The sequence below is a fragment of the Babylonia areolata genome, chromosome 33 (genome assembly GCF_041734735.1).
Source record: "Babylonia areolata isolate BAREFJ2019XMU chromosome 33, ASM4173473v1, whole genome shotgun sequence".
NCBI lineage: Eukaryota > Metazoa > Mollusca > Gastropoda > Neogastropoda > Buccinidae > Babylonia > Babylonia areolata.
The window spans coordinates 7,418,694-7,431,120 of NC_134908.1; the positions used below are offsets into that span (position 1 = coordinate 7,418,694).

Below are 12,427 nucleotides of genomic sequence, written 5' to 3' on the forward strand. Positions count from 1 at the left end.
CTTTACCTACCAGGCGCCATCACTGTGATTCGAACCTGGGACCCTCAGATTGAAAGTCCAACGCTTTAACCATTTGGCTATGGCGCCCGTCAAGGGTGGTAGCATTATAGTATCATAACATGGAACAATTGTATGTGTGTGTGTATATATATGTGTGTGTGTGTATAATACATATGCACACATACCTAATTTTTTTTGTGTACTGTGGACCCAATTTGGGAGGAAACTGGGACCACACAATTTTGAAATTTGAGCATTTATCCACTGAATCGATGTGTGGTGGGTTTTTTTCAAGTATTGCTCATCAGATTTACTGACCAGTTTTTCAGGTGTCTGTTTTGGGAAGTGGGCCAGCTATAACATCAGCAAATGCACAAAGTGCAAATACCAGTATAAACAAATTTTAAGATTTAAAAAAAAAAAAAAAAAAAAAAAGAAAGAAAAAGATTAGTGTATCGTTTTCCACGTTCAGGCAAAAGGATGAAGAAAACTTCAAGCTAACCAATGAAATGATCCGTGTAGGAGGTAAAGGAAGTTTCAAACCGACCAATGATATGACCTGTATCAAGGTTGGTCTGCTATAATACTTGCTGCCATTAGAGAGATAACTCATAAAGAGTGATAAATGTCGTCAGAGGGATGATGAATGCGCTGGAGAGCAAGAACTGTTGTGAGAAGGCTGAAGTACTTGTGTTCATGAGACGCGATAAATTGCTCTCGTAAGAAAGTTTCAGTTTCAGTATCAGTTTCAGTAGCTCAAGGAGGCGTCACTGCGTTCGGACAAATCCATATACGCTACACCATGAAGAAAGCTCCACAGAACTTAATGAAGGTTTGGGTTTTGTTGTTTATTTGTTGTTGTTTTTTCTCCTTGTTTGTCTGTGTTTTCCCGTAGGTTCATGAGAGAGGTGAAGCAGTTGTGTTGACGGGACCCAATAATTTGCTTTCATAAGAATGTTCAGCAGAACTTAATGGGTTTTTTGACTCACTTGTGTAAACAAAGTGAGTCTATGTTTTAACCCGGTGTTCGGTTGCCTCTGTGTGTGTGTGTGTGTGTCCGTGGTAAACTTTAACATTGACATTTTCAGTGTTAAATTTTAGAACGTCAGTTAAGGAGCTACGATAGTGTAATGGATAAGGCAGTTTCTTCTCACCCGAACATGCGGGGTTCGAATCTGGTTAGGACTTTTTTTTTTTCTTTTTTTTTTTTTTCTTTTTTAAACACAAAGCTTTATAATAACAAATACAGAACACATTTTAAGGATTTTTTTTTTTTTTTTTTTTTTTTTTTTTTTTTGTAAGTGTTATCACAAGTGAGTCTTGAAGGCCTTGCCTTTCTTGTTTGTTTTGTTTTATTTTATTTTATTGTCTTTAATTTCCCTTAGGTTCATGCCACACAAGACTGTTGCCCGGACACATCTCCAGCTTCCCATACAGCGGAGTTTTTTTGTTGTTGTTTTTTTAGATCATACTGCTTCCCTCAGTGGCCCCCTGAGCAAAGGGATGGCCACAGAACACACAACTGCTGTACGTATAGCTGAAGAGCCTTGTTGCTATTTTTAGCACTGCAGTATGGCTGACTAGCCTTGTTGCTATTTTTAGCACTGCAGTCTGGCTGAAGAGGCTTGTTGCTATTTTTAGCACTGCAGCCATTTCTCTTCTTCAGCAGGCAACTAAGATTATTCAGAAGAAAGATAGAAAGACAGACAGAAAGACAGAAAAAGTTGCAGTGGCAGCGAGTTATGAATAATGTGCTTCTTCTTCCACTTTTTTTTTTCTGTTTCTTTTAACATTTCTGTGGAAAGTGGTGTGTGTTTTTTTGGTGGGTTTTTTGTTCTGTTTTTGTTTTGTTTGTATGTTTGTTTTCTGTTGTTTTTTGTTTTTTACATAAACTGAATGAGACTTGGGGAAGTCAGTATTCATATTGTTACCTTTTGGTATTATTTTGGTTTTTGCTTCGACTGGTTTTTAAGATGTGATGGGTATTCATTCCCTGAAGCAGCCTCTTTGGAGCTGGCCAGCTGGGGTCTGACGAGTATTCATGTGTTGTAGCAGAAAGTTTCAGTTACAGAAGTCTTCAATCTTATCTTATCTCTGAGATCTAAGAAGGGGGGAAGGTGGCAGAATGGTGAAGACGCTCATCTGCCGATACAGAGAGTCCGTGAGGGTGTGGGTTCGAATCCCGCTGTCCAGCGGTCTTTCTTCACCGCGTGTGAATCGGTCAGCATGCTGTAACGCTTTCTTTTGCTTCTTCCTCTTCTTTACCTCGTTCTCGTTCATCTCTTCACAGTGTCAGTGTCAGTGTCAGCATGCCTGATGAACGACATCCTCCTCGCCAAGTCGATGCTTCCTTGAAACTGAAACATATGCTGGCGTGACAGGGTTTGTTTTTTGTTTGTTTTTTTGGTTTTTTTTTAAATTTTTTATATGACTCTTCATTCCTTGTACGTATACATCAGTTGCAGAATGATTAGACTTTAAAAAATTTATATAAAAAAAAAACCCTACTGTTTTGCCCACATCAACATCCATGTCAGTATTGATTTGTTTGAGTGTCGTTTTTTATTTACATTTTAATGAATGTTAGGTACGCTGTCAACTCTTTGATTCTAAGAGTATACGGTAGGCATCCTACAGTCTCTGGGAGGCTTGGGAGGAGTTGTGCCCTGGGTCTTGTGTTTCTTGCGCAGTGTCGTGCTCGAGAGGGGGGCAGTCTGGAAAATTCCACTCTTTGCGCAGACGGGAAGTGTGACGCTGGTGGGTTTGTATGTCGGACTTTACACCTTCCTCCTTTACTCTGGGCCTTGTGTCTTGCGCAGCGTCGGCTGTGGCTGGACAGGCCTGTTCAAGAGTGGCAGTCTCTCCCACACTTTTGTGTAGACAAAAATCTGATACTGGTGGGTTTGTTATGTCAGACGTTATACCTTCTTCTTTGCCCGGGGTCTTGTTTTTTGCGCAGCGTCAGTTGTGGCTGCACAGGCCTGTTCAAGAGTGGCAGTCTCTCCCACACTTTTGTGTAGACAAAAATCTGATGCTGGTGGGTTTGTATGTCGGACGTTATACCTTCTTTCTTTGCCCGGGGTCTCGTTTCTTGCATAACATCAGTTGTGGCTCGACAGGCCTGTTCAAGAGTGGCCGTCTCTCCCACACTTTTGTGTGGACAAAAATCTGATACTGGTGGGTTTGTATGTCAGACGTTATACCTTCTTTCTTTGCCCGGGGTCTCGTTTCTTGCATAACATCAGTTGTGGCTCGACAGGCCTGTTCAAGAGTGGCCGTCTCTCCCACACTTTCGTGTGGACAAAAATCTGATACTGGTGGGTTTGTTATGTCAGACGTTATACCTTCTTCTTTGCCCGGGGTCTTGTTTTTTGCGCAGCGTCAGCTGTGGCGGCACAGGCCTGTTCAAGAGTGGCAGTCTCTCCCACACTTTTGTGTGGACAAAAATCTGATACTGGTGGGTTTGTTATGTCAGACGTTATACCTTCTTTCTTTGCCCGGGGTCTTATTTCTTGCATAACATCAGTTGTGGCTCGACAGGCCTGTTCAAGAGTGGCAGTCTCTCCCACACTTTTGTGTAGACAAAAATCTGATACTGGTGGGTTTGTTATGTCAGACGTTATACCTTCTTCTTTGCCCGGGGTCTTGTTTTTTGCGCAGCGTCAGTTGTGGCTGCACAGGCCTGTTCAAGAGTGGCAGTCTCTCCCACACTTTTGTGTAGACAAAAATCTGATGCTGGTTGGTTTGTATGTCGGACGTTATACCTTCTTTCTTTGCCCGGGGTCTTGTTTCTTGCATAATGTTGGCTGTGGCTGCAAAAGCCTGTTCGAGAGTGGCAGTCTCTCCCACACTTTTGTGTAGACAAAAATCTGATGCTGGTAGGTTTTGTATGTCAGACGTTATACCTTCCTTCTTTGCCCGGGGTCTCGTTTCTTGCATAACATCAGTTGTGGCTCAACAGGCCTGTTCAAGAGTGGCAGTCTCTCCCACACTTTTGTGTAGACAAAAATCTGATGCTGGTAGGTTTTGTATGTCAGACTTTCTACCTTTCCTTCTTTTCCCGGGGTCTTGTTTCTTGCGCAACCTCAGTTGTGGCTCAACAGGCCTGTTCAAGAGTGGCAGTCTCTCCCACAATTTTGTGTAGACAAAAATCTGATGCTGGTAGGTTTTGTATGTCAGACATTATACCTTCTTTCTTTGCCCGGGGTCTTATTTCTTGCATAACATCAGTTGTGGCTCGACAGGCCTGTTCAAGAGTGGCAGTCTCTCCCACACTTTCGTGTGGACAAAAATCTGATGCTGGTAGGTTTTGTATGTCAGACTTTCTACCTTTCCTTCTTTGCCCGGGGTCTTGTGTCTTGCGCAACGTCGGTTGTGGCTTGACAGAACTGTTCAAGAGTGGCAGTCTCTCCCACACTTTCGTGTGGACAAAAATCTGATGCTGGTAGGTTTTGTATGTCAGACATTATACCTTCTTTCTTTGCCCGGGGTCTTATTTCTTGCATAACATCAGTTGTGGCTCGACAGGCCTGTTCAAGAGTGGCAGTCTCTCCCACACTTTCGTGTGGACAAAAATCTGATGCTGGTAGGTTTTGTATGTCAGACTTTCTACCTTTCCTTCTTTGCCTGGGGTCTTGTGTCTTGCGCAACGTCGGTTGTGGCTTGACAGAACTGTTGAGAGAGTGGCGCCTCTCCCACACTTTTGCACAGACGGAAGTGTGATGCTGGTGGGTTAGTACGTCAGACTTTGGACCTTCGATATTTGCAGCTTTGCCACTTGTGTGTTTGGACAAGTGTCTGTTCAAACTTGGATAGGGCCTTTCTCTGCCCTGATGATCGTTCAGAGGCTACAGCTTCCCACATTGGGAGGCTACATACTGCTTACGATGTGTGTCTGAGGGGGTTGATGCCTGGGGCTTTCTTGTCTCTCTTGCATCTTCATAGTGTAGTTTGCGGTCTGTCTTGGGGGTCTGTTTTCCCTCTGGCCAGTTCTCTTAACAACAGCTTGTAAACTGTAGTCAAATCATGCAAACATTTATAAATGGGTCTCTTAGTACTCGGGAGTGCTATATACGTACTTCCTTTGGCTGCTTTCGAAGCAAGTTTATTATACTTTTTATTTTTTCATGTTTTTTACTCGCGTTTGTTTGAATGCCAATCTTTTCTGCCATGATTCATGATGAGCTTTGCCCTTGGATGTTGTATTCGAGAACTGAACATGCTTTTGATAAGAAATCATTCAATAAATCTGTATGAAACCAAATACAAACAAAAAAAAGTTGTTTGTTTTCTTGTTGGGTACATTTTTGTTGGATGTATTTGTATTTGTTTTGCCTTTGTATTTCTTTTTTTATCACAGCAAATTTCTCTGTGTGAAATTCGGGCTGCTCTCCCCAGGGAGAGCGCGTCGCTATACTACAGCGCCACCCATTTTTTTTGGTATTTTTTCCTGCGTGCAGTTTCATTTGTTTTCCCTATGGAAGTGGATTTTTCTACAGAAATTTGCCAGGAACAACCCTTTTGTTGCCGTGGGTTCTTTTACGTGCGCTAAGTGTTTATCGTCTCATCCAAATGACTAGCGTCCAGACCACCACTCAAGGTCTAGTGGAGGGGGAGAAAATACTGGCGGCTGAGCCGTGATTCGAACCAGCGCGCTCAGATTCTCTCGCTTCCTAGGCGGACGCGTTACCTCTAGGCCATCCCTCCGCTTGTGTCTTGATGTGTCTTTTATACACGACACCCCTATCCCCGCCCCCCCCCCCCACCCACACCCCCAAACAACACCTGTCACTTTCATCATGTTTTTCCATCCCTTTTTTTTCTTGGGGGGGGGTGTGTGGGGGGGGGTCAGGATTTTTGTGTGCATGATATTGCAGGGCCGTGTCGGGTGTTGTGGCACAGAATATTCAAGCCTGCCTCACTGACACTGACACAATGCCTTGGCAAGATCCACCAATGGAATGAGTCGATCCAATAAAATAATAAATACACAAATAGGTCACACAGTAACACTGTTCTGTCTCATATCGTAAAAAAAAAAATTAAAAAAAAACCAACCAACTTGCAGAAGTGATCAGCACTTAATTATGAAAAAAAACACAAAAAAAACACACGCTCACATGTGTGCAAGGTACTTGTGCATGTGCACAAAGACAAAAACCTCAAATGCATGTGTATGTATTGGGTGTCCCCCCCCCCAAAAAAAAAAAGTGAACCGCTTTTTGACAAGTATTTTCTCAGTGATAGAAAAACCGAATTCATTGAAAATTTCCACACAGCAACCTCAGGGTATCATCAACAAGTCTGCAAAAATATCTGAAAGTTCGGACACAAATTATGCAAGTGTTGTCAAATTCAAAACAGCATGTCAAAAAATCCGAGTCATACATGAGATGCTTTCTTCAATTTCACACAGACTATGCAGATTTGACTTTTTTCAATTTAGTGGGGAAGGAAGGGGGGGGAAAAAAGATAAATAAATTCCTAACACCATACAGTACGGTGTGATTCAGTTTTTTTAAAATACTTATAGCTGTTAGAAGCGTTTGATTGGCTAAGAGCGGGCCAGACTAAGAGGGGCGTCTTTTCACTGTTAGCCGCGCGAAATTTGGCCAAACAGAGCAAACCATAGGCCTAGTTTGCATCAGTTTGACATGGTAAGTATATGTAAACACCAAACATGGAGTATAATACAAACTCCTCCCGTTAGTTTTTTTTTTTTTATGGAGACACTTGTGTACATCCATATACACATGCCCACACATTCACACACATTCAACCACACACCCACCACTTAAAACCTTGTGGAGATGCAAAGCTTTCTTTAATACTTTCTTTTTGTCCATATGCCTTGTCAAAGCTCGATGTCTTTTGAACACAATTCTTCTTACTCTCTGACGCAACAGTAAGAGGCATAAAGGAGGAGTAGGATTATCATAATAATCACAATAAAAGGCTTCTGCTTTTACATGGTTTTGTAATCTGATGGTTTTTTTTTTTTTTTTTTTTTTTTTTTTTTTTAATGAATTCTTCTTCTTCTGCATTCGTGGACTGCAACTCCCATGTTCACTCATATGTACACAAGTGGGCTTTTATGTGTATGACCCGTTTCTAACCTGCCATGTAGGCAGCCATACTCCGGTTTCGGGGGGGTTTAACAAATAAACTCTACACAAAGAATACAGTAGAAAAAAAAAAACACCCCAGTAAGTTGCACATATCACATTCAATTGAAAACAATCTCTTTTCCAACAAATCTGAACTTTGTGTATGCATGTACAAACACTGCTTTAGTGCACGCGTACACACACTCACACATATGCCTGCAGTCCAATCATACACACAACATACGCACATACGCAACACACGCACAAAGAACACACACACACACACTCACACACACATCACACACTCACTCCCACGCCCACATGTATACACACACACACACACACACCCCACACACACACACACACTCCAATCATTCCAAATCCCACTAAAGACACAAATGCACAAAAAATAGACTTATTACCCAATTGTCAACAGCCCCGGGAGAACACTGACTATAGATCTGTGTGAAGAAAGACGAAAACAAAGACAACTAGTAAAGACAAACTTTGTCAAACAAAGACAACATTCTGGATGATGACTCCCAAGCAAAAGACAACATTCCGGATGACGACTTCCAACCAGAAGACAACATTTCAGATGACAACTCTCAACCAAAGACAACATTCCGGATGACTCCTCCTAACCAACCAAAGACAACATTCCAGATGATTACTTCCAACCAAAAGACAACATTCCGGATGACGACTTCCAACCAACCAAAGACAACATTTTGGATGACAACTGCCAACCAACCAAAGACAACATTTTGGATGACAACTGCCAACCAAAGACAACATTCCGGATGATGCCTCCCAACCAAACAAACACAACATGTCGGATGACGCCTCCGAACCAAAAGACAACATTCCAGATTACTCCCAACCAAAAGACAACATTCCAGATTACTCCCAACCAAAAGACAACATTCCTGATGACTCCCAACCAAAAGACAACATTCTGGATGACGACTCCCAACCAAAAGACAACATTCCGGATGACTCCCAACCAAAAGACAACATTCCGGATGACTCACAACCAAAAGACAACATTCCGGATGACGACTCCCAACCAAAAGACAACATTCCGGATGACTCACAACCAAAAGACAACATTCCAGATTACTCCCAACCAAAAGACAACATTCTAGATGATGACTCCCAACCAAAAGACAACATTCCTGATGACTCAAAACCAAAAGACAACATTCTGGATGACAACTTCCAACCAAAGACAACATTCCGGATGATGACTCCCAACCAAAAGACAACATTCCGGATGACGACTCACAACCAAAAGACAACATTCCGGATGACTCACAACCAAAAGACAACATTCCGGATGACGACTCCCAACCAAAAGACAACATTCCGGATGACTCCCAACCAAAAGACAACATTCCGGATGACGACTCCCAACCAAAAGACAACATTCCGGATGACTCCCAACCAAAAGACAACATTCCGGATGACTCCCCCCAAACAAAAACAACATTTCGAATGACGACTCCCAGCCAAAGACAACATTTTGGATGACACCTCCCAGCCAAAGACAACGTTCCAGATGACGACTTCCAAACAACCAAAGACAACATTCCAGATGACGCCTCCCAACCAAACTAACACAACATGTCGGATGACGCCTCCCAACCAAAAGACAACATTCCAGACGACACCTCCCAACCAAAAGACAACATTCCGGATGACAACTCCCAACCAAAAGACAACATTCCAGACGACACCTCCCAACCAAAAGACAACATTTCGGATGACAACTTCCAACCAAAAGACAACATTCCGGATGACAACTCCCAACCAAAAGACAACATTGTGGATGATGACTCCCAACCAAAAGACAACATTCCGGATGACAACTCCCAACCAAAAGACAACATTCCGGATGACGACTCTCAACCAAAAGACAACATGTCGGATGACGACTCTCAACCAAAAGACAACATTCCGGATGACAACTCCCAACCAAAAGACAACATTGTGGATGATGACTCCCAACCAAAAGACAACATTCCGGATGACGACTCTCAACCAAAAGACAACATTTCGGATGACGACTCCCAACCAAAAGACAACATTCCGGATGACACCTCCAACCAAAAGACAACATTCCGGACGACAACTCCCAACCAACCAAAGACAACATTCCGGATGATGACAACCCCTAGTCATCGCCAGACCAGCACACGCAAAGGAGAAACAGAAAAAGACGGCGAACCCGGGAAGACTCTCTTCCCACCGTCGTCGAGTCACTCACTACTTGTCGAAGGACGGCAGGATATCGAAGTGGGTCAGGATGCCCCAGTGGTCGCTGGGGAAGCATCGAACCCCCTCCAGCCGCTCCAACCCCACCAGCTCAAAGTAGACGGGCTTGACCGCCGCGCCCCCGTCACCCCCGACCCCTCCTCCCTCCTCCTCCCGCTGCCGCAGGAAGAGGCGGTCGAAGCGCTGCTTGGAGCGCCACCTGGTGTCGGCGCCCAGGTTGTCGTTGCGGAAGGTGTCCCAGGTGTAGCGCGCCTCCTTCCGGCTGCCGGTGGCCTCCCACATGTCCGCCACGCCCCTGGGCAGCCCCCCCACATCCTCCAGCTGTCGGATTTACAACAGACGCATGGAACTCAGAGAGATACGGATATGGATACGGATAGTTTATTCAACAGTTTATTCAATAAAGGCCATGGCCCCTAATGAAAGGGGGTACAGTGAATCAACATTCAAAATCAAAACCTTACAAATTACAAAAAGTAAATGATAAACTGCAAATGATAATCCACAAACTGGATAATGCACAACTAATAATAATTAACTGCATAATACACTGCGAAACTTAAAAGCCTTATATAAGTAAATAGCAAAGTGTTTTAAAATAGTTTCTTTAGTTGATGACATAAGCATGGCAAGTCGAAATAAAGTAGGGTGTCTATAATATTTTTGTGGAATCCACTCATGTCTCAGGTCATTCAAAGCAGAGCAACACAACACAAAGTGAAGTACGGTTTCTTCAGCACATCTGCATATAGGACAACTAAGATCAGAGACACTGGACTTTCGGTAACGATAATAATGAACTCAGAGAGAGAGAGAGAGAGAGAGAGACACTGGAATTGTTGACTGTCATTGCCAAGAAAGGTCTTTTGACAAGGGAGCAACAACAGAAATTCACATATTTTTTGCTTCAAAATTGTTAAAAACTCTCTCTGTTTTCACAACCGTTCAGTCAATCTAAACCAAGAAAATATCCAATCATTGGAAACACTAAAGTCACATCCTGACAAAAACTTCAAAGAAATGGAAACTAAAGAAAAAACAAAAATAATGATAATAATAACAAAATGACAAAATGAATGGGGACTGACTCAACCATCCACTCAAGAATATATCAAAACGAATTCAGACTGACTCAACCATACACTCATGTATGTAATGCTATGCTTTCTGTTTTGTCAAAATAAGATAGCAACTTTTGCACTGATTATAATTAAATGCCTTCTAAGCTGTTGATACCATTTTGACTTGTGTACCTTTGGAGAGAGAGAGAGAGTTTGTGTTGTGTGTTGTGTGTGTTGTGTTGTGTGTGTGTGTGTTGTGTGTGTGTGTGTGTGTGTGTGTGTGTGTGTGTGACTGTCAAAATAAGATAGCAACTTCTGCACTGATTATAATTAAGTGCCTTCTCAGCTGTTAATACCATTTTGACTTATGTACCTTTGGAGAGAGAGAGACAGAGAGAGAGAGTGTTTGTGTTGTGTGTTGTGTGTGTGTGTGTGTGTTGTGTTGTGCGTTGTGTGTGTGTGAGTGTGTGTGACTGTGTGTGTGTGTGTGATGTTTGTGTGTGCGTATGTGACTGTGTGTGTGTGTGATGTTTGTGTGTGTGTGACTGTGTGTGTGTGTGTGTGTGTGTGTGTGTGTGTGTGTGTTTGACATTGTCCCTTTCCACTTCAGTATGGTGGTGGTGAACATAAGTGTGGATGGGGGGGGGGGTATAAAAAAGGACCCCCTCCCCCCACCCCACCCCCACATCCTTGGGCAGTCCCTCCCCCCCCTCCTCTAGCTGTCGTTTTGTAAAGAGAGGTCACTGCAAGATAGTAAACATTGTCGGATACAGTGACTGACAGCACCAACAGCCGAGCAGATAAAAGCACACACACACACACACACACACACACACACACACAAACCACAAATACACACCACACACTCCACACACAAACCACAAATACACACCACACACACACAAACACCCCACCTCCTACACACACACACACACACACACACATGCACCCCGCACACACACTTCCACCACACCCAACGCTCTACACCGCCGACACACATCCACCCCTCTCCATCCCGCACACACACCACCCACCACCTTCACACACACACAAATCACCTACACACCCACCCATCCCCAAACCCCCCCACCACACACACACACACGCACACACCAAACCAAACAACACCCCCCAAAACAGACCTCTTTGTCCCTCAAGTTGAGGTCCCCACCAAAGACCACCGTTCGCTCAGCCGGAGACTCCTGACCCCCCCCACCCACCCTGAACACACGCCATCCCCCACCTTCACATACACCCCACCTACACACCCACCCACCCCCAACTCCACACACCTACACCTACCGAACAACACCCCCAAAACAGACCTCTTTGTCCCTCAAGTTGAGGTCCCCACCGAAGACCACCGTTCGCTCGGCCGGAGACTCCCTCATGCGTTTCAGCCCCAACCCCCCCCCCCCCCCCCCCCCCCCACCCACCCCCACACACACACCCCCGCACACACCAAACCGAACAACACCCCCCAAAACAGACCTCTTTGTCCCTCAAGTTGAGGTCCCCACCGAAGACCACCGTTCGCTCGGCCGGAGACTCCCTCATGCGTTTCAGCGCCGCCTGCAGCTGGCGCTTCCTCTCGGCCGCGTGCGACTTGGTGCTCTCCAGGTGTGACGTCATCACCGTCATGGGGACGCCCTTCACGCAGCACTGAGAACAGGGACGGTGGCACAACGGTTAAGACGCTCGCTCGACTGCCAACAGTTTCAGTTTCATGTAGCTCAAGGAGGCGTCACTGCGTTCGGACAAATCCATAATTTATACGCTACACCACGTCTGCCAATGAAGCAGATGCCTGACCAGCAGTGGCGTAACCCAACGCGCTTAGTCAGGCCTTGAGATAAAAAAACAACAACAACAAAATAAAAGAAGAAAGGTGAATAAATAATTGATAAGCTTACATAAATAAATAAATAAATAATAATTATAATATATAAAAAAAAGATAGTAGTAATAATAATGATAATAATA

The 12,427-nt window shown here is 44.1% G+C and overlaps 1 protein-coding gene across 3 annotated transcripts in view; it reads right to left on the minus strand.

Moving 5' to 3' along the window:
• Window positions 1–9,209: 9,209 nt before the first annotated feature.
• LOC143277068 (tyrosyl-DNA phosphodiesterase 2-like) overlaps window positions 9,210–12,427 on the minus strand; it is an 18,227-nt gene continuing 15,009 nt past the window's right edge. For all 3 annotated transcript variants that reach the window (XM_076581803.1, XM_076581804.1, XM_076581802.1), the window contains exons 6-7: window positions 11,936–12,106; window positions 9,210–9,704 (exon numbers count right to left, since the gene is read on the minus strand). In XM_076581803.1, the coding sequence (XP_076437918.1) occupies window positions 9,375–9,704; window positions 11,936–12,106 (501 nt within the window). In that variant the 3' untranslated portion in view covers window positions 9,210–9,374. The remainder of the gene's footprint in view (window positions 9,705–11,935; window positions 12,107–12,427) is intronic.